The sequence below is a fragment of the Syngnathoides biaculeatus genome, chromosome 7, assembly GCF_019802595.1.
Source record: "Syngnathoides biaculeatus isolate LvHL_M chromosome 7, ASM1980259v1, whole genome shotgun sequence".
Lineage (NCBI taxonomy): Eukaryota > Metazoa > Chordata > Actinopteri > Syngnathiformes > Syngnathidae > Syngnathoides > Syngnathoides biaculeatus.
Genome location: NC_084646.1, coordinates 15,146,554 through 15,168,595, shown reverse-complemented (window position 1 = coordinate 15,168,595; position 22,042 = coordinate 15,146,554). Strand labels below are relative to the sequence as shown.

The 22,042-nt window shown below is 39.5% G+C and overlaps 2 protein-coding genes across 5 annotated transcripts; both read left to right on the top strand.

Annotated features, from left to right (window-relative positions):
- The first annotated feature begins 303 nt into the window (after positions 1-303).
- Positions 304-12,921, top strand: LOC133503329 (fizzy-related protein homolog). 4 transcript variants are annotated; one of them, XM_061824849.1, is made up of 14 exons: positions 304-998; positions 2,233-2,320; positions 2,412-2,522; positions 2,923-2,986; positions 4,186-4,316; positions 4,452-4,534; positions 4,637-4,820; positions 5,883-5,948; positions 6,029-6,131; positions 8,048-8,232; positions 8,780-9,013; positions 11,337-11,441; positions 12,016-12,108; positions 12,184-12,920. In XM_061824849.1, exons 2-14 carry the CDS (start codon positions 2,252-2,254, stop codon positions 12,223-12,225), a joined length of 1,470 nt encoding a protein of 489 aa, XP_061680833.1. In that variant the 5' UTR covers positions 304-998; positions 2,233-2,251; the 3' UTR covers positions 12,226-12,920. The 4 variants fall into 4 exon arrangements, with proteins under 4 accessions (XP_061680833.1, XP_061680834.1, XP_061680831.1 ...); XM_061824850.1 differs by having other exon boundaries at positions 996-1,128; positions 12,184-12,921; XM_061824847.1 differs by lacking the exon at positions 304-998 and adding an exon at positions 1,257-1,644 and having other exon boundaries at positions 4,189-4,316; positions 12,184-12,921.
- A 650-nt stretch (positions 12,922-13,571) lies between these two features.
- Positions 13,572-21,718, top strand: haus5 (HAUS augmin-like complex, subunit 5). The gene is made up of 19 exons (XM_061824798.1): positions 13,572-13,935; positions 14,022-14,084; positions 14,542-14,574; positions 14,976-15,000; positions 15,102-15,234; positions 15,314-15,473; positions 15,570-15,666; positions 15,977-16,062; positions 16,144-16,198; positions 16,289-16,416; positions 16,507-16,588; positions 17,747-17,898; positions 18,009-18,171; positions 18,246-18,326; positions 18,409-18,554; positions 19,683-19,779; positions 20,380-20,518; positions 20,591-20,723; positions 21,515-21,718. Exons 1-19 carry the CDS (start codon positions 13,838-13,840, stop codon positions 21,612-21,614), a joined length of 1,971 nt encoding a protein of 656 aa, XP_061680782.1. The 5' UTR covers positions 13,572-13,837; the 3' UTR covers positions 21,615-21,718.
- Positions 21,719-22,042: the final 324 nt, after the last annotated feature.

Genomic DNA, 22,042 nt, shown 5'->3' with positions numbered 1-22,042 from the left:
ATTTTGAATTCTGCCAATTCAACGTTAAACACTACATTGTTCATGGGGTTTTGCTGTGTTGCATGAAGGCTTACTCACTATTTTAGGCATATGGAAAAAATATATTTTTAAAAATGTTGAATATATATATTTTTTCCAATTAGATTAATTTTAAACGTTTCAAATGTGAAATGATTTAACTTTTTTTGTGTGTATCCTCTTCGCAGATGACTTTTTTTCCAAGCTTTTTCTGCAATTTCTTTGTATTTTAATTGGAGTTTTATTGAGGATCAGCGTCAATCAGTCAAACAGAACAGAATTTCGAGAGGGGTGAGAGAGATGGAAAAAAAAAACGCAAAGCGCCAACTGTAAACAGAATGAGAAAACCAAAGCATTCCATACCTACAACAGCAACAAAAATGGGTTGGGTTACTAGAGATTGTAGGAAGAACAGGACAAGATAAGACAGAATACAGGATTGCGAACCCGACAATACAACTGGAATGTGGTCGGACTGACTCATTTTCCATCCATCCATTTTCCTTGGCGCTTATCCTTTTTTTAAAAAAAATGTGCCCTGCGATTGGCTGGCAACCAGTTCAGGATGTACCCCGCCTGATGCACGCAGATAGCCGCGATAGGTCCCAGTACACCCGTTACCCTTGTGAGGATAAGCGACTCAGAAAACGAATGGATGAAATATGCTGTTGTGCCATTTCTTTCACATTGCGTCACCGGTGTGTTCTTCCATCATAGGTGGCCACTTTATTTGAAAGGTGTTTTTTTTTTATCCCGTACAACAACCTTTGGAAGCGTTCGCGTATATAGCTAAGACAAAAACTAACTTTCTTCGACATACGAGCGTCGACTTTAATAATTACCCACAGTCGGTCAGGGCGTGCTACTATCACGACGCTAGTGAGGTACTTCCGTATTTATGTCACGTGGGTGGTCTCCCACAATGCAACTGTGTGTTACTCCCTCCTCTCGTTGACATGCACACGACAGAGCAGTAAAAGGTAATAGTATGTATCACCCACGTCTGGAATCTCCGGTGTAATGTTTGTAGTCGGCTTGGCGTTATTGGAGAGTGATTCTTTTCATTAGATCTATGCGTTCTCACTAGCCGGAGAATGCTACTTGCGCTAAGTAAGCTAGAGTTAACCCCCCCCCGCCCCCACTCGGTTTTAAAACGTCATTTTGTTCCTGATACACTTTCCTCCACCGTAACGAGCCTCCATACTGAATGTGCAAAGACGCCATCAATAATCGGCATATCTCAATTTAAGATAGAAGCGTCACACTTGTTTTCATCGCGGGTCACCTGGTCGTTAGGTATTAGCCCTCAGATGGGCAGGTTACAACGATGCGAGCACACATTCTGTGTGTAACGATACTGCAGAAGTTGACAGTCGTCAGGGAAGTCAATGCAAAACATCCTAATTATATTTTGTGGAAACAGGAACTGATTTGATGATATTAAAAATGAATTGTCAGCAGCTTAAACCTTTTTCTTTTTCTGAAATTGCAATATCTACAGTTTGAGCTGTGAAGTACACATGTCATTTGTTTTTGCAGAAGAGCTTTGACAGTTTTATTTATTTATTTTACACACAAAACTAGCCATAACGTTTGCCAGCCAGAAGATGAGATGAACTGCGCGAGGTGGTTACATTTCTTGCCCCCTTTATAACACATTCTTGTTAATAGGAACGCTTGTATTTGTATCATCATACTCCACATTCCTGCACCTGCATGTGCTTCTTGTCATTTTATATGGGTATTTTTTAACCAAAGCCAAGGACAAATCATAGTTAATGTTCACAGGCCACATGAAATGATGTGGACGTTGGGATCTGGCCTGCAGATCTTTAGATTCACAACCAAACCTTAAATGTTAACTATACAACTGATAATTAACAGTCGTTTTGAAGTGAGATAGAAAATGACAACAGAGCATGTTGTGTCTTCTAGAATTCTTATTTTTAGAATAATTAAGATATGGCTTTAAAATTTCAATATGCAACAATGTATTTGTTTTATCGGTTTTTGTAGCAGTGATAGTTCAAACTTTTTTGACTAACTTTTCAATACAAAAATCAATGTAATATAAATCCCTTAAGTCCAAATTTTTTCTTTAATTACATGATTTAATTTTATGTAGCTATTTAATATACAAATGTAATGAAATAATATATATCAAATTTATTAACATAATTCTGCATTTTATATATTAAAAAAAAACATTTCTAGGGCTCTCTTTCACTTCAAAATGGATCCACAATATGAATACCGCCTTTTACGCCAAATCAACCATCAAAATGGCAACCGAAGCCCGACTGTGAGTGTCTCTTCCTTTATTTCAGTTAATTCAGTGACCAATACTGCACTTTTCTCAGATCCCAGGGTACAGTATTCTGTTGTCTTTTCAGAAAACGGCACCTCCTGCTGCTTCCCCGGTAACATCACCCAATAAACTCGGAGACAGATTCATTCCCACTCGAGCGGCGGCCAACTGGGACGTCAACTTCCACAGGCTCAGTGTATGTACACTGCTCGATAAATAAAGGGAACACATAATCATGACAGTCGAGTCAATAACGCTGGTATTAACCTGTATAGTTAGGAAGCAACACTGAAACTGTTTGGCATCACTCTCAATCCATGATATGATTATAGTGTCCGATAAAGTGAGATCACTGTTTGGAATTCCTGTTTGAATCTGCAGTGAATATGGATTATCCCCTTAACAGTGTCCTCAATGTATCCCACAATGCATCTTGAAAAGTAGTGAAAAACGGGGATCAGAAGAAAGTCAACTCTATCTCACCAAGCATTGTGCCGATACAGGAAAAGTTATATTCTGTTAGTGAGGTATTTTTTGGTATTCAGCAAGAGACAAATTCATGAATTGTGATGAGTATCTCTTTGGTTTTCATATAGGAAAATGAAAAGTCAGCCAATCAAAACAGGAAAGCCAAGGAACCATCTTCTGATATTGTTAAAGGTGAATGTGATTTTCATTCTCAATAACAAACAATTTCAAGCCTCTTTTTTTTTTTTTTTTTTTTTTTTAGATTCCAGTGTAACCTCCAAAAACGACAATCTGTTCCAGTCTAGCTGATTTTCTGATTTGTTTTGACTTGCAATCTTTTTTCCATAAGAAATAATGGACATACAATTACTCTATATCAATGTCGAACTGCATGGGTTATAGTATTTCTGTGTAGTGCTGGAAACCACAACTTAAAGAAGCCAGGTGCTAGCTTCTGCAGGGCGTGCTCCAAGAATTTGGTGTATGGCCGCAGCAGCAAGAAAGCGCTTTTTCACCGCAAAGCGTGTCCATCTCCATCCGAGGTGTCAAAACGCTTCATTTTGTTTTTTTGCTACGGGCCACTTTGTTTCCCTCAGAGGGCCGTTCCGACTGTGAAACCATAAAAATCTCAAACCGCCTCATCATATCTACACATTAAATTTATGAACTAGTTGTGCAATCAGAAATCAAGGGTAATGGGTTTTTCAACTATTGTTGTGTCGGTAACACAGAAATGCTTGCAATATCTCAATGTTATCATTTGTCATATGATTGTCATATTTGTGTAAAAGCCGCAAGTACCCACATTGAAACATGAGATAGTTATAAAGAAAGACCGTACACCGAGAGTTTAACGCTAGCGCTGCCGCACTAACAGGGCAGGATTAAAAAAAAAAAAAAAACATACTGGTAAAAATCACTGTTACATGGCAGTAACACGCTAGCGCAACGCTAACAGGGCCGGACTAGTAAAAGTCACTTCCTTGGCACATGTATTCCACCGGTCTCACTCTTACCTTTTCCACTCGAGTGCCCCCTTACGGCCATTAGAAAAAATGCACAATTTAGCCGCATCACCGCATAAACTGTAGGGTTCAAAGCGTGTGAAAAAAGTTGCGGCTTATAGGACAGAAATTACGGTATGTTTGTATGAAAAGCTGAGAAAAAGCATCTTTTCATTAAATGTTAATGAAGCTACGAATTTCAACAATACAGGCTCTCCGTTCGTAAATTGTTGGATTTGCACTGGCCATGAAAATAGACTCATATGTTGTTGTCGGGGATTTTTCTATTTTATGCTTCTTTTTTAGATGATAGGTGGCATATAGTAGATGGCTATAGATTTGTTTTCTTTTTTTTTTTTATCTTTTTAAAATTTTTCTCACCTTCAGCAGATGGTTTGACGTACTCTGCTCTGCTGAAGAATGAGCTCCTGGGAGCAGGAATAGAGAGGATCCACGACCCTCAGACAGAAGACAGCCATTTGCAGCTATTGACACCTGAAAAGAGGAGACTCTTCAATGTATGCTCTTTTCTAATGAATATATGGAAATTTGAACACTTGAATAGACCCGCCTGCTGCTGTCTCACCATACAGACTAAGTAGTCATTTGGGGTTAAAATAACGGTAAAAGAGCTTTTTCTGTCTTTTTTTCAGTACTCACTTGAGCTTAAAAGAAGCTCACCGGCCAATGAAACCAACCTCTCTCCATACTCATTGTCACCCGTCAGTAACAAAAGGTACAAGGGTTTGTTTTTAAATCTCATACTTGGTAAAAGTGTACTATTTCATGTGCAATCTTACCCGAAGGTTTTAACATTTTCTGACTTTTCTTCTTGCAGTCAGAAACTATTGCGATCACCTAGAAAGCCGACCAGAAAGATTCCCAAGATCCCCTTCAAAGTCTTGGATGCACCAGAGCTGCAGGATGACTTTTACCTGAATTTGGTGGACTGGTCGTCTCTCAATGTGCTCAGCGTGGGCTTGGGAACATGCGTTTACTTGTGGAGTGCCTGTACCAGCCAGGTACACCTGCCACCCAACTACACTTATTACATGTCTGGCAATAGTTCTAGTAAGTGTACATTTCAACCATATTTGATTTAGGAACACCAGTTTCTAGAAGGATACGTGGTCAAGTGGAAATAAAAAGTCAACACTCCCCTGTTCAAAAGACAGGTTTTTGTGATCTAAAAATAAATGAGAGCAAGATAAATCCTGAATGTGACCTGTAACCTGTACAACTTGATTTTTTGGGGGGGAAGACACAATTTAGAGAGAAAAATTTAAAAAAAGCAACTACGCCAATGTGGTTAGACAAGAGTGGACGGCCTCTGATAACTGGAATGTGTCTGTGTTCAAAATTTCTGAGCCGCTTGTCTTCACGAGGGTCATGGGAGAATGTTGGATAACTAGATTTGAAATACAAAGTTAAAGAAAATTATTTGTCCAGCTGTTATTACAGTCTAATTGTAAAATTTAGTTTCTTAAGAATAAATCCTCATAATCTCTGATTCGGTAGGACAAATGTTTATTTAGGGTTGATCATAAGCACTTCTCTTTGCTGGCTGGTGTGTGACGACTCCCGTTGAACGTGTTTGAATGTTAATTCTGAACACAGCCACATCCCCAGTTATGGGGTGTACACACTTGTGCAACCACATTATTGTTGTTTTTACTTCCCCGCTCTTAAAGCTTTTATTGGGGGTGTATTTTTTCAATGGAGTTGTACAGGTTATCGGCCATTTTAATGGTTGAACCAGTTCTGAAATTATTTATTTTGGTCTGATGAGTACATCTCAAGTATCTGGAATCCGAGCCCGCGTCTGTGTGAGCCCGAGAATTTTTATATCCACTGGAGGTACATAAGTATAACTGTGGACTTAATACATATATATTTTTTTCTTTAATGGGGCAGTTTGTCCCTGGAAGCGTTGGAAGCTAAAATGACACATTTTGTTTAGATGTGCAAACTGTATTGCACATGATGTCCCATACTGCAGCAGTGTGTAATTTTTATCACAGTTTTACTTCTTTTCTTGGTGACATAGTGAAATATATTAATCTCTTGATCCATTTCTTCCTCAGGTAACAAGGCTGTGCGATCTATCCGTGGAAGGGGACTCGGTCACATCAGTCGGCTGGTCTGAGAGGGTAATTTTATTTATACCTGGTTTGCTGTTGGAAAGTAGCTAAGTTGGATCTGTTTGTTGAAAGAAATTTGATTATTTTAGGGCAACCTGGTCGCAGTCGGAACTCAGAAAGGCTACGTTCAGATCTGGGATGCTGGCGGCGGAAAGAAACTCTCCACCCTGGAAGGACACTCGGCCAGAGTCGGTCAGAATATTTACAGTAAAATGAAGCGAAAAATTGTGTTTTTAAGACTGGATTTACACTGCAGGTTCGCGTATCCTACTCCAATTAATTGCCTGAATCGGATTTTTTGGGGAAAGGGGCGGTCCATGTCCACGAACAATTCTAATAGCACATTTTCAATATGGTTGCGTTTATGCTGATGGAACACATGAAACAACCCGCATGTGCTGTCACCCAAATTGGATGTTGGTACTCTAACTCCACAAGTGTCAATAACAACACAATAAAACATTGATAATGGCCTACAAGTATTGAATGTAATATGAAATTGTTTGGCTCGGGTTGACTCTTTTGATAACAATGATCATTGTTTCCAATTATTCTACTTATTTCATGATTGATAAACTTCAAATGAACCATATTTAGACTATATTGTCTGTGCTTTTGCTGGAGTTTAGATATTCATATGGTATTTTTTTACTGTTTTTATCAAGGATGTTTATCCCTTTTTCTTTTCTTTTTTCCATCTAGACCCTATGTGAGTATTCTTTCTTGAGTACCCAGCAATGCCACTGGTACTTTTTCTACATAACACCTCAAATATCACAATGATAGAAAATTGATAAAGATTTTTGTTTCTTTCGGATGTTCATGATGCTTCGCCGATGTTTCCAAGCACCCTATTGTAATGCCAATTACTAGAGAGGAGGACCTACTCAATGTCAGCCTTCACGAGTACCGTATTTTCCCCACTATAAGGCGCACCTAAAAGCCTAATATTCACATAAGCCAACGCTGCGCCTTATAATCCGGTGCGCCTTATATATGGATCAATGTTGAGCCTTTATTGCAGCTACATGTAACGGATGCATAACATAACCCCAGCCTCTACTGTAGCGTCTATTCTATACGCCTTATAATGTGGGGCGCCTTAGATATGAAAAAAGTTTAAAAATAGGCGATTCATTAAAGGTGCGCCTTATAATATGGTGAGCCTTATAGTGCGGAAAATACTGTACCTAATAGATTTAATTAAGGCTATAATTGGCCCAATGCGATACCTGGCATTGGTACTAGCCCATCCCTGTTTTTTTTTTTTTTTTTTTTTTGGGTAGGTGCCAGTGTGTACCGTAATTTCCGTCCTACAAGCCGCGACTATCTTCACACGTTTTCAACCTTGCGGTTTATGCGTTGATGTGGGTAATTTGTGCAATTTTTTCTAATGGCAGCAAGGGGGCACTTGAGCGGAAAAGGTAAGAATGAGACCGGTGGAATATATGTGCCGAGGAAGTGGCATTTACGGGGCTTGTTAGCGCTGCTCTAGCGTTAGCGCTGTGCGAGCGTGTTGCTGCTGTGTTACTGGCGTGTTTCAGGGATATTTACCGGTAAGTTTTATTTGAACCGGCCCTGTTAGCGTTAGTGCTAGTGCGGCGTTAGCCCTAGCGTTAAACTCTTCTGTGTATTATCTTTCTTTGTAAATATCTCGTGTTTCAATGTGGCCACTTGCGGCTTTTACACAGCTGCGGCGTATGTATGTGCCAAATGGTATTTCCTTTACAAATGTACTCAATGAGGCTTATAACCAGATGCGCTCTGTAGGTCGGGAATTACTGTATACAGAACCGTTAGTGTATAACGATGATGTCAAGATCGCTTTGACGTGGTATTTCAGATCTGTGCATTTATGTTGTACTGACATTTAGGGATATGCCATGAGTATTTGATTTATCTACATTTAGAAGTGGTCTGATACTGATCCGATGGTATCAGATTCCCTGGGCCTATGTTCTTCTATTTACGCTGCAATAACCCACTATTCAAATTGTGCCACATGAGAGCAAAAAAATCTGAGCTCTGACACTTGAACTATGCAGTGTAAATCCAGCAATGTGTCATTGTTTCGGTATTTAAATCATTGACTTTGTGTCTGTCCACAGGTGCGCTAGCATGGAATGCTGACCAGCTCTCCTCTGGCAGCCGTGATCGTATGATTTTTCAGAGGGACATCCGAACTCCTCCGCTCCAGTCGGAGCGACGGTTGCAGGGACACAGGCAGGAAGTGTGTGGCTTGAAGTGGAGCACCGACCATCAGCTGCTTGCTTCTGGAGGCAACGACAACAAGGTTTGTAGTCACATCCCATAGAATTGATTTAATCGAGATCATATCACGCGCCTTCAAATTTGACACATTTTTGGTGATTTCCTGTTTTAAAGGTTAATGAAATTGCAGTTTATTGACTTTCCCAATGAGCTATAATGATCTTTGCGTTATTGAATTATTATGTTTTAATAGGCTACGAATTGAAGGGTATAAAAACACAACATTGCTATTTTTTTAACAGGTACTGCAATATGATTTGTACTGTAGAGTGGCATAGGGTACTGACAAAAAACAAGGTGTGGACACTGGAATTTATTTTCACTTTGACATCAAAAGAACATTCTGTCCTTCAGGATCATTATGACACTGATGATTGTTCTTCATCCTCCTTGATCTCGGGAGTAGCCTTCTCACTAACTAACAAACAAACATGATGCACATTTTTTTCCACTTTTGTTAACGTAGCCCGAGCATTTACATAATCAAGTGTCCTGTATTATTTGTATTCTTATTATTTCCTAGTCTGGCTCAGCATTTACTCATTGAATGTATTTGGACTTCATTTCAGTTGTTAGTCTGGAATCACTCCGCGCTGAGCCCTGTGCAGGCTTACACAAATCACCTGGCTGCAGTAAAGGCCATCGCCTGGTCTCCACACCAGCATGGCCTGCTGGCCTCCGGGGGCGGCACGGCTGACCGCTGTATTCGCTTCTGGAATACGCTGACGTCGCAGCCGTTGCAGTGTGTGGACACGGGCTCACAGGTGTGCAACCTGGCTTGGTCCAAGCACACAAATGAGCTCGTAAGTGACTCTAGATCATATTTCATCTTGTTTTGTCGCGTTTCTTTTTTTTTATTTGAAATGAAATCCAAATTAGGAAAAAAATCCTTGAAATTGTCGTATTTATTATTTATTTATTTAGTAAGAAAATAAAAATGAAAACTGCCCATGTCAAACACAACTTTTTGGGGTAAGAAAATTCTGGCAAGGCAGGTTTACTTGCATAACCAAATGAATCTTTAATATGCTGGAAAATCTTGATAATTGCCATTTAAAGTGTGCCGAAAGTGCTTGAAGTTGATATTAGACGTGCTCTTTTATAAGGGCATTGTAGGGAGGAGAAAAGTGATTACTGTAATTTCCAGCCTACAAGCTGCGACTTTTTTTCACATGCTTTCAACCCCGCGGTTTATGCGATGATCCGGCGCTAGCGTTAGCGCTGCAGTAGCATTAGCACGGCGCTACCATGAGCGCACCTGGTTATAAGCCTAGGTACACAGAAAGAGCATGGCTATAAGCCTCGGTACACAGAAAGAGTTTAACGCTAGCGCCATGCTAATGCTAGCGTGGCACTAGCGTTAAACTCTTTCTGTGTACCGAGGCTTATAACCAGGTGCAGTCTGTAGGCCAGGAATTACGGTACATTTTTTACCCCTCAAATCAAAATATCAACACTTATTATACGAGTTACACATACAGTTATTTGATGTAACATATCATTAACAGGCACAGTGGAAAGTAACTTAATTATTGAAATCTTGTCTAAATGACATGTTTAATGGGAACTGTTTTTTCTTCCACTTGGGTGTGTGTGTCATGCGCAAGTTAGCGACACACTGATCAATAAATCAGTGGCTCAGTGTTACGCTGTAGACACAATGGCAGATTGTAGACTAATGTATGTGTGCACAATAGTCACATCACAAGATCCACTGCGATGTAGCTGTACTTAACATGCAGTTAATCAACTGCAATATAAAAAAAAAGAACAGCAGGAAGACCTGTTTGGACATGCAAATAAGATTAATGGCGAAGTTCTGGTATAACGCTTCCGACAACACGTGAGCAGCCCAGACTTTTATATACTTATCTCCTTGTGTGATAACAGCGAATGAGGACGCAGGGAACAGTGTGCACCACCTATGTTTCCTGTATCTCTCTTCAGAATGAAACTAATGCGAGTCACAACAGATTACATTTGAGGGGAGGGGGAAGGTGGACAACTGTGGCTACTCTGGAGTGACAAACTACAGTTGTACACAACAATGTGTGTCATTTAAATCAATTTACTCAAATGTAAAATTATGGAAGCACTTTATGTTAAAACATGTTCAAAACAATGATTGAAAAATAATTATGTAGTGGTAGGAATGTGATAATGACAATACGGTATAGCGTAATTCCCGGCCTACAGAGCGCATCTGGTTATAAGCCTCAGCCAGTACATTTGTAAAGTAAATACCATTTGGTACATACATACGCCACAGCTGTGTAAAAGCCGCAAGTGCCCACATTGACACCCACATTGAAAAACGAGATATTTACAAAGAAAGACTGTACACAGAGAGTTTAACGCTAGCGCCGCGCTAACAAGGATAGTTAAAAAACAGCATACCGGTAAAAATCACTGAGACACGGCAGTAACATGCTAGCGCAGCGCTAACAGGGCCAGACCGGTAAAAGTCACTTCCTCGGCACATATATTCCACCGGTCTCATTCTTACCCTTTCTGCTCAAGTGCCCCCTTGCGGCCATTCGGAAAAAATGCACAAATTAGCCACATCACCACATAAACCGCAGGGTTGAAAGCGTGTGAAAAAGTCACCGATTATAGGCCGGAAATTATGGTAATTGGCCATTATAATAAATGATTTCAACTGGCAATTACCTATTCAATACAACAGTGCATTTTAAATACTGGCAGACTTCAGATTTTGATTCTGAAATGACTCGGTATACATTTTTTTTTTTTTTTTTTTTGCATTGCCTCTAATCCTCACAAGGTTCGCAGGAGTGCTCGAACCTATCTGAGCTCACTTCGGGTAGGAGGCAGGCTACAGCCTGAACTGGCTGCTGTTCAACTTTATTTTTGTCTCATTGTGAATAGTCTTTTGTTTGAAAACCTGTAATGAGTTGGATACTCGTGACCATTTCTTCAAATTGATTGACTTTTATGGAGTGATTTCATACAGTCATGCCCATAGTTTAGTGTTCTAAAAATGTGCCAATGATTTATTGCATTACAAGTTTGGCACTCAAAAGGTTTTCAATGTTTGGATTAAATTTCTCTATAGCATGTTAGCAATTCTAATACAGTACTGTTTTCCTTTTTTTTTGCCCTCAGGTGAGCACTCACGGCTACTCTCAAAACCAAATCCTGTTGTGGAAATATCCAGCGCTCACTCAAGTGGCCAAACTCACAGGGCATTCTTACAGAGTTCTCTACCTGGTTAGTTCTTTTTTTTTTTTTTATAGGACTTGTGATGTTGTTCTGTGATCACTTGATGCATTCGCAAGTTGACACATTCAGATATAATGACAAATGAACTAAAGCAGCCTTAGGTTCTGCCTGTGCACTTGAAGTCAAAGGAAATGACAAGACTAGAAAAAAATATGCGCTTCAACTGTTAATAAGTCATGGTTTTAGTATTTAGTTTTTATGTATCAATTAATGCTTGTTTATCAACTACGAACGAACTACGACGTCTGCATCAAGTGCTGATTGCGTCATCCAATTTAAGTGACAGTGAAGAATAAATGAGGCTAATTTAATTTAATTAATACCTCAACATGTATTTGAGCAATGTAAATAAGTATTTCTGGGTGAAGATTTTTTTTTCCTTATTTTACTCTTTAGACTGTTCCAGATTGTTTGATTTATGTTAAAATACTTAAAAAACTGTGGTGTCAGGGGATCCCCCAGATCCCTCCCCTAAGATGTTTTTTTTTCTGTCCCCTTTTTCATGCCTTTAGTGTTTGCTTGCCTGGTTTATTAATACATTTTTTTTTCTGTGAAATGTCAGGCTATGTCCCCGGACGGAGAAGCAATTGTAACAGGAGCTGGAGATGAGACGCTCCGCTTTTGGAACGTCTTCAGTAAAACGAGATCCACAAAAGTTGGTGAAGCTTTTGTTACAGATCATTTTCATATCTGCCAGGTCATTCACATATTATCATCTCTTTTCTTTCAGGAATCTGTGTCAGTGCTTAACCTGTTTACCAGGATTCGGTGACATTGTACAACAATAAAAAAAAAATTATGCCACGTTTCTGCAACTTAATGACTTCATTCCTGCAATGTAGGTTTGGAAGTACTTTAACATAGGCCATGTATCATAACGAAAGGCTTACTTTTTTATTTAAAAAATGTGTAATAGTGTTATGGGCAGCATGGTGGAGCAGATGTAGAGCATTGCCCTCACAGATCTGAGGACTGGGGTTCAAATCGCAGCCCCGCCAGTGTGAAATTTGCATGTTCTCCCCGTGCCTGCGTGGGTTTTCTCCGGGCACTCCGGTTTCCTCCCACATCCCAAAAACATGCAACATTGATTAGATAATCTAAATTGTCCCTCGGTGTGATTGTGAGTACGACTGTTGTCTGTCTCCATGTGCCCTGCGATTAGCTGGCAACCAGTTCAGGGTGTACCTTGCCTCCTGCTCGATGACAGCTGGGATTGGCTCCAGCACTCCCCGTGACCCTTGTGAGGATAAGTGGCTCAGAAAATGGATGGATAATGGTGTCATGTTGTCATTTGATTAAATTGTGAAAACATTTTCATCATTGTCAATTAAGGAGAGGACCTTTTGATTTTGCTCACGCAGGTCTAATTTATTTAACGCACATGAAATATGACAGTATCACTTACCTCGGTTTCTGCAGTTTAAGCATTGTTTGCCGAGATCCTGAAATCTGGGTTCAGTTTGTCTAATGCTGTGCATTGAAATCATTACTACATAATTGATTCTTTGTAGTAAATGAATAAAATATATTTCATTTGAAATATCTGTCTTATTTATTGTTGCCTGCAGTAAATTGAGTTCACCACACACTTTTGTTCCGATTGGGCTTGTTTAACTTGCATTTAAATGCATTGCAATCAAAGTTTAAACTAGAATATTTTGCCAGCTTATTAGAATAGATTGTTTTATTCAGGTCATTTGTAGATTAGGTCAAAAAGAAATCTAAGCATATAGAAAATATTTGATCAAATAATTAAATTGTATTAATAATGTAATCAACTTTTTTTGCATTTAAATTCAATGTGATTATTTTAATAATTTTGTGTTATGTAGGCTAAAGTAACAAAAATGTTAAATTAATTTTAAAAAAAAAGGCTAAATTCATGCAGCATATAATAGAGATACAACAATTGTCCTGCATGTGGCCTTTTTAAGGGTTAAAATCGAAGAGGATTGTTCTTATTTTAACCCACTGTGCTATCGCAAATATTCTGAATGAATGTGGGATAAACTAAACGAGTCATCGGGTGTCAAGTAAACTTTCAATAAAGTTTTGTCGTGAAAGCTACGTCATTGGGTGCAAGGCAACTTCAAAAATTGAAAAATGGGTGTGGCCATTTCAATCATCTGACCACGGCGTAGTGTATCCAGGAAGTGATGTAATCGGGCGCGAAATTGAAAATATGGCTAGTTCCTTCAAATAAAGCAAAAACTACGATTATAGAAAGCTCGTTTAATTGGATGATTGTGATCATCCCTGTAAAAGTGTATGAGTAAAAACACCACAGTCAACAAGTGTATGCTTGCTAGTAACTATGAATAACTAGTTGATAGCTTGTATAGCCAGCTAGCTCGGTGTGTTTTTTTTTTCCGACGTCGATAACAATGGCGGACAGGCATCTTGTGCGGGATTTGAAACGTTGGGCGACGGAAGAGTTCAATCTACCCCCGGAGAGCCTGCCGCCTGACAGCTACTTGAAAACGTCAGTGTCATTATACCTTATTTGTCATTTGTAATCACAGCTGATTTGAACATAGCTGCGCTAACCGTTCATGATTCCCTTTCCAGTATGTGTGTTGGGAAAGGAACGTCTATTTGGAAATATGTCATCCATCACGTTTTCCAACAAAGGTTTGTCATAAACATTTCATATTTAAGTGATAACTGCTATTACCGATTGTCCCTCAACATAGTGACTAACCAGGTTGAATGTTTCAGTGAAGGGTAACGGGTTTTGTTTACAAGTTAGGGTTCTGAGCCTCGTTCGGCTTTCAAATCATGAGTCTTATGGGTTTAAAATAACGGTAATGTAAATTTCGTTTTCATGGCCAGAGAAGTGAGTTCAGTTAGCCGCTTCCGTCTTTTTCGTTTCTACGTCCTGCCTTTCTGTCCTTCTTTTAGCCTTTCTTCCGTTCATAAGTTAAAGTATACAGTAAACCCACTTTTAGCCTACCCATTATTTCATTTTTCTGAAACTTTGTGTGGAATTTTTTTTTACGAACTACCCTTGAACTCATATATTATTGTAATACAAGCATGGAATGTCCAAGTACTGACTGCCTTATTTCATTTCTGATTGGTTTTCCAGAACTGTGAAGCTCAAGCGTGGCAATCTTCAGTGGTATCCTTTTTCCTGTAAATAATGTAGTCATGACATGTTTTAAAAATGTATACTAATAAGAATCCCTCAAGAAAATTCAATTTACACTCCTGTGTCCAGTATTTTGGCACGCGACACTTGCACGCAATCATGGAGAGACGCCTACACAGCTATGTTGAGCCTGTGAAGGTTTCACTGCCTTGCCCAAGGGCACTTCGGCAGTATTCAGCAAGCAAAATGTCCTCTCTCCAGCAACTGATTACGATTTTTTTTTTTTTTGTCTGTTGTGGAAGCGAAACACTCAGCCTCTAGTCAAGTAACCACCTGCTCAGTTTTCAGTTCTCCAATCTCTTCAAAATTAATTCTAACATTACATACATATTATTGTTGTTCACTTTTTCTTCTTTGACAATGTTGAAAAGGTACAAAGTGCTTCAAGACAAAGAGGTAGGCTAAGATAAGTTTCCAGTTATTTGTAGATACCTCCTGAAGTTATGGCCAACCCGAAGTTCATTTTCATGTTTTGTTTGTTTTCTTTTTGTGCTCAGGTGAAACAGCGTGAGGCCCAGAGCGTGACTGCACAGCAGAGTGAGCTTCAGAGGAAGATAGAGCAGCTCAAGAGTGAGATCGGCCACCTGGACTCAGAGATCAGAGCAACTGAGGAACAGCTAGCCACTCAAGGTCATTATGTCAACACCAAAAGTGTGTTTAAATGTGAAGAGATTAACCTTACAATTTTTGTTTTTCCACTCTTTCACAGAGGAATCTATCAGTTCTACCTGGGCTCAGGTGGAGGACAGTCAGAACAGGATTTTGCTTCTCCAGGTCTTCAAGCAGCGCTGTGTGTCAGGTCGCAAGAAGCTGTTGAGCGACACTCGGGAGATTAATGGCTACTGCCAGGCGCTGGAGCAAATGGCAAGGTAAGGGAGAAATAGTCTCTAGAAAAGTGTCACCACATGCATGATCCATCAGTTGCTTTTTTTTTTTAAACATTAACTCATTATTGTACATTGTAGTAAAGCGGAGATTGAGTTGGTGTTAGAAAATCCGCTTTCCAGCAACTGTGACGTTGATACACTTCTCTTCGACTCTCCAGTGGAGGCACAAGTCTTGGTAAGAACCTCTAAATATTTCTGTTTTACTTCCACTTTTATGTAGGAATTTAGCACAGTTTAAACCATGAAATATTATGCCTGCTGAATGATCAATAAAACATTTTCCTCTGACAATAACTGCCCTAATTAAACCTGACCCCATGACCCCTTTTCCATTTGGAGACGGATTTACATGAAAATAACTTACAAAATAGAGTCATCCTTTTAATAATTTAATTATATAAACTAGTTTTACAACATTTTTTCCATTATTCCGTCTATTGGAATCTGTACGTGTACTTATCAACTAATGACGTGTTCTTCATTAGCGTCAAGTGAGACTGCTGTGTAAAGACAGGGTCCATTTTTATCAGTCTTTACAAGAGAGTGAATCGAAAACCGGACGCTGTGGACGGTAAGAGCCTCACTTCAAATTGCTCAATAGATTAAAAAATTTAACTGCTTTTAAGGTTTTGTAATTTCCCTCTTATTGCAGTATGACTAGTGGGCAGAGGACTGCTGCGTTTCAGTACTGGTTAAGGGCTGTGGAGGTTGGTAGCTTAGAATTGCAATATTGGGGTTCTTTTGTGCTGCACGTAACATTGAAGGGGAAAAAAGATAATTGCTGCTTATGTTTTTAGAACCTGGTGGATACTCACCCTCCAAACCACATCCTCTCTGCATTGGAACATTTGGCTTCCAAGGAGCAGAAGGCCTTGGATGTAAATGTATCCTCTCAGACTTTTCCTCGTGATGTGAAAGGTCGTAGGTAGGCAAAGCAACAAGTTCCTATCAAAATATTTGGATTCGTTTAAATAAATGTTCTGTAGTGAGGTATTATTTGCGGTTTCTATTCTAGGTTCCGTCGTGAGAACAATCAACTCGTCCACATACCAAACGAAGAGGATGATGACTTGCCATCCATTAATACCCTCTTACAGGTCATTCTTACAAACACATGAACAGCAGCACGGTGGTACTTTAGGTGGTTTTTCATTATATGAATCATCGCTTTGCTGAAAAATTGGAGTTGCAACGAGCTTCAAAACAAGCAGTAGTTTTACAGTTAGTCATCAATTCTTCAGAAAAAGAGGCAAAGTGCATGTTTAGAGCTGCTTATTGACACCCTAAGTTGATGTTCACTTTAAAACCAAACCAAGAGAATTACATGTTACTTGAAGAACTAAATTGTTTGAACAAGTCAGTATACCCTGTAAATGAACAGATAATTTAAATAGCGTTATTGCTCCATGATTTCATCGGTGGACATTTTTTAAACCCCTCAAAATCCTGATCGGGTAAAGGCTAGGTATTAGCCCGTGTATGGTATTCTCCACCGTATGCATGCATGGAGAGCCCAGACACCCTGCGGAGGAAACTCATCTCGGCCACTTGTATCCAGGATCTTGTCACGTGACCATAGGTGAGGGTAGGAACGTAGATTGGCCGATTAATTGAAAACTTTATCTTTCGACTTGGCTCCTTCTTTGCCACAAAGGGCTGATACAAAATCTGCATAACTGCAGACTGCAACGATCCGCCTGTCAATCTTCCGCTCCATTCTTCCCTCACTCGGAAACAAGATCCTAAGATGCTTCAACTCCTCCACTTGAGGCAGGATCTCATCCCCAACTTAGAGAGGGCACGCCACCCTTTTCCGACTGAGGACCATGGTCTCAGATTTGGAGGTGCTGATTCTTATCCGAGCCGGTTCACATTTGGCTGCAAATCGCTCCAGTGAGAGTTGGAGATACCGGCTTGATGAAGCCAACAGAACCACATGATCTGCAAAAAGCAGAGATGCAATACACAGGCCAGAGTCACCGAATATGATCTACTCTGACTCAATGTCTCGCGCAACCCCTGGAACGTGAGCTCAAACTTTCTGACTGGATTCTGCCTGACGTTCACAGCAGATCCTCACAATATGTTTGGTCCTGCCAGGTCAGATCGGCATCTTCCCTCACCATTAGAGCCCCAACTCACTACCATGTGGTGATCAAAACTTAAACCATTCAGTGATTCATAGACCAGTAGCAGAACAGTAAAGTTTGTTCTACACTGAGTTTATGCAGTAAGTGCTGTGTAAATGATTGCAGGCTAAATGGCGAGAAGTGGAGAAGAGTTTTGTTGAATTGTCCCAGACGCGCTCCAGAGTCCAGAAACTCCAGAATCAGCTGCTGGCTTGCAGGAAGCAGGCTGAACAGAAAGTGTATGGCTTTGTTGACCATCACAATGACACATTGGTAGAGTAAGTCCAATAAACAGAATTTCTCTAGAACAAGCAAAGTTGTCAAAGACTGTCGAACACATAGTTTTGTGAAGTATATTTTGTGTTAATTTCTTGTTTGCTTTGGATAGGTCAGTTTTGGAACTGGAGCTTCAGTGTGTGATGAAGGCTGCAGCCAGAGACTATATTCAAGAATGGTGTATCCAGCATGACCAGCATGCCAGAAGCCAGCAGGAGGCGCTCCGGAACCTTTCCAGACAATGGCAGAATGTTGTGGACTTCAGACAACTTTTGGTAAGACATGGTGCCCAAAGTTGAGATTTGACCTTTTGTACTGTAGTTCAACTTGTGTTACTGTGTATGTTCAGCTCCTCAGGCAGGAACAGATTAGAAGTCTGGTTAAGGGAAATTCATCAGCTAAAACTCAATTGATCCACATGCACAAAGAGGTATTTCTTCCATCTGGGATCCCAAATCAAATTTTCGAAAAGGGCAATTTATCAATTGTTAATGTTGCTGTTTTCGTTTTAGCTACAGGACTTTCTGAAGGACAAAGTAGTGCCACAGTGCAAAGATGTCAGCACCGCTGCCATTAGTGTAAGAAACTCCATCTCCAAGGATGTTAAACAGATGGCCACCATTTCGCTTCGAGCTCTGGACCGGAGAACTGTTGATGGGTAAAAAAAACGTTCAGCACTTCACGGTTTTCATATGCATTACATTAATATGCCTTTGATCTACGATATTTATGCGACAGAAAAATGTGGTTTTGGTACAGTATATGTTGGAAATGCCCAACATATTTTCTTTTCAAGCTTGTGTGGCCATAAAAAGAAATCATATAACTTATCAGAAAATGACCCCATTTTGCCGATTTGGGCACAAACATCATCCGTTTTCTATCATACTTTTTATCAATAGGTCTGCAAGTGATTTAAAATTTTCGGTTAAGCTAACATCCAAGTTTTGGGGACATAGGACGAAACTGGAGTACCCAGTGAAAACCTATCCACCCATGGTGCGAACATGCAAACTCCACACAAGAAGGCCTAATGGAGATTCCAACCGCATATCTCAGAACTTTCAGGCAGGTGTCCTTAGCACTCACTATACCTCTGCGTCATTTAGGTTCAGCGGTGTCAAATTTATTTTCACCATAGGCTCCATGATTGCTATGGGGTCAGATTATAAAGCTAAAAACATAAATGCTGCATATCATCTCTAAAGATGTAATGGTACACAAAAAAAGATCATGGTTAAGTATGTACCTTGGTTCACGGTTCAGTTCACAGCAAGGGGACAAAATGCAAAAGAAAAAGCTTATTTATTGCAAATGACAGACAAATGTAATGTAAATGGACAAATTTAACATTTAAAATGAAACATCAACAGCTTAACTTTTTTTTTTAAGAATGTACAACAGTGACTAGTATATTATGCTTTTAAAACGATTTTTATTATTGCTTCTGGCTTCATTTGAAGAGCCTAAATTCAGTTGGAAGATAAATTAAGATTGGGTAATATATATACTATTATGTATTGACGTTCACCAGCTGTGTCAGACCTGCACTGTTTATTTACAGACCCTTTGTAAGACTATAGCACCAGGTAGTTGCACTTCCTGTCGCTCACCTAATAAGTTCTGTGTGGGAACACTAATATTTGCCCCATCATACTACATAATTGCCACTGCATTTAATGATCTTTTTATGGCTTATTTTAAACAACTCAACTTCTGGCTTCTTGTTGAAATGGTGACAACTGTTGAAACCAACACTCAATTCGCTGCATATTTGTCGCTTCAGAATCCAGAGAATTCCTGCTTCATGGCTGTCCATCCATCGCTTGTATTTGTCAACCTTCAGCAGCCTGTGTCAAGACTTGGGGTTTCCACGCTATAGGGTGAGCGCACAACACGTGCGACCAACTTTTAATTTGGATTCATGATTAAAAGTTTACAATACAGCTCAAATAAGAAAGGTTGTGGCCCTGTCAATAGTTTGATTGCTAAATCTCATTTTCATTTTACTTTCCGGGTTCAGATAGACTTTACATGAATATCAAATATAACCAATTATGTGCATTATCCATCTATTTTCCATATATCCCCACTAGGGTTGTGGACATGCTGGTGGCTATATCACTGGAGTCTGGGGTAGAGGCGGGGTACACCCTATAGTGGTTGCCAGCCAATCGCAGGGCACACATAGACAAACTCTCATTCACACTCAGTCAAAATTTTTAAGATTCAATTAACTTTCCATGCATGTTTTTGGGATGTGGGAAAAAAACGAGCCCCCGGGAGAAAACCCAGCCATGCACTGGGAGAACATGCAAACTCCGCACAGGCAAAGCAGTATTTGAACCCGGGTCTTCAGAACTGTGAGGCAGATGTGCTAAGCAGTCTGTACAGTGCTTCCCCATTTAGTGTGTATTGTGCTTTTTCTGTAATTCCATTCTTTTTTTTTTTTTAATTATTTTTTTTGTTATTTTTTTATCAAGGCTCCAGAGGAGTTGTGTGCCCAGGCGTACTGCGACCACATCGAGTGGCGTTTTCTGGTTCAGTTACTAAAACTTACCTCGACCACTCTTCAGAAATCCAAGGAGTGGGTGGCACAGCTGCCTGAATCTGATCACAAGGGTAATAAAAACAAAGCATTGAGTGATTTTGATTGCTTTGTAATTTTTTTCCCCTCATTTTTGTATTTTTAAGCTTTGCTGTCCAAAGTCAAAGAAGAAGATGAGAAATTGTTGAAGTCTCTGGTTCCAAGGGCCAGAAGTCTTACCCAGAAATGTGCAGAAAGCCTTTCTTATTTAGAGAAAGTCCAAACGGCCATCTCTGACTGGTGAGACACGTTGTGAAAAGCAAGACACCTAGTGAATAATCAGGAGTACTGGCAGGTTTAGTTATTACTCCTGTCAGTTATTATACAGCAGGGGTCAGCTGCCATTTTAAAACTGAGAGCTACTTCTTGGGTACTGATTAATGTGATGGGCAATAATAGACACTTTTGAAATAAAACATTTGGTCATAAGTTTTAATAAAGTGAGTAGTTATTAGTGGCATTTGTCTACAGTATGTAAAAACACTGATTCATCACAAAATGTATAATTATATTTCCAAAATTATTTAACAAAGTGTGAAAAATAAATCTCAAAATGCAAAATTTTGTTTCTTTAAATCTCTGAAAGTGTTTGCATGTTTAAATTATTATTCTATAACATTTCTAGGAAATCCATATGTCTCATCAGTAGTGAACAAATCTCAGAACAGGCCTGTGGGCTACTCAAGTGGTTCTTGGGGGGCTAACTGGTTCCACTGGGCACCATGTTGGTAAACAGTATTTGGATATTGACCTGCTCTCAGGAAATATGTTTAACTTTGCATGTTCTGCAATTCTTTTACACTTTAGTGAATTAGTATAAATTTTAAACATTTAATTGGACAGTGGGGTTAAAAACTGAATAGTTTTAGGCTGTGACTTGATCCATCACGGATTTAAGTGTTGTATTCTTGGAGACTACATTGTATGAGCCACATTTATATCATGTTACATAACATTTCTTCATATTGTCATTTGTTATCTCATGTGTTTGCTGCATTTCACTTTGTGTCTGTATTTGTTCATACACGTAGGTGGGATCAGCCAGCACAACATGTCCTACCTGATATCTGCAAAGGAGGACTGACTTTTCAGCAGTGGCTAGAGAAGTGGAAACTAGCTGCCAAATCCTAAATGATAGGAGTAACTTACTAAAGTAGCAAAACTGTCCAGATGAATATGGATGAAGAAAATGCACGAGGTATTGGTAATTGTCACATCAGATTTTTTTTTTCATTATTATTTGGTTCCTGTTTTACTACCTTAATAAATTCACATTTGTCATTTATTTGTCTGTCTTGAAATGAACTATGTGGCAGGCCCTCTTGTATACGGACGTTGTCAACCATGTATTTTATATGCATATTATTTATGCATACGAAGCTCATCAATGCAGCTACTTGTATCCCCCACTTGATGTAGACTCGTGATCGGTTCTTGGTAAAACTTGGAGGTAAATGTGTGTGTACAGTGAGTTCCCATAAAATAACACGGTTCCTTTGTAGCAGTGTGGGGGGAGTGGAGCTATTTCATTCTTGTGAACTGAGCTCCTCCCATCGTTG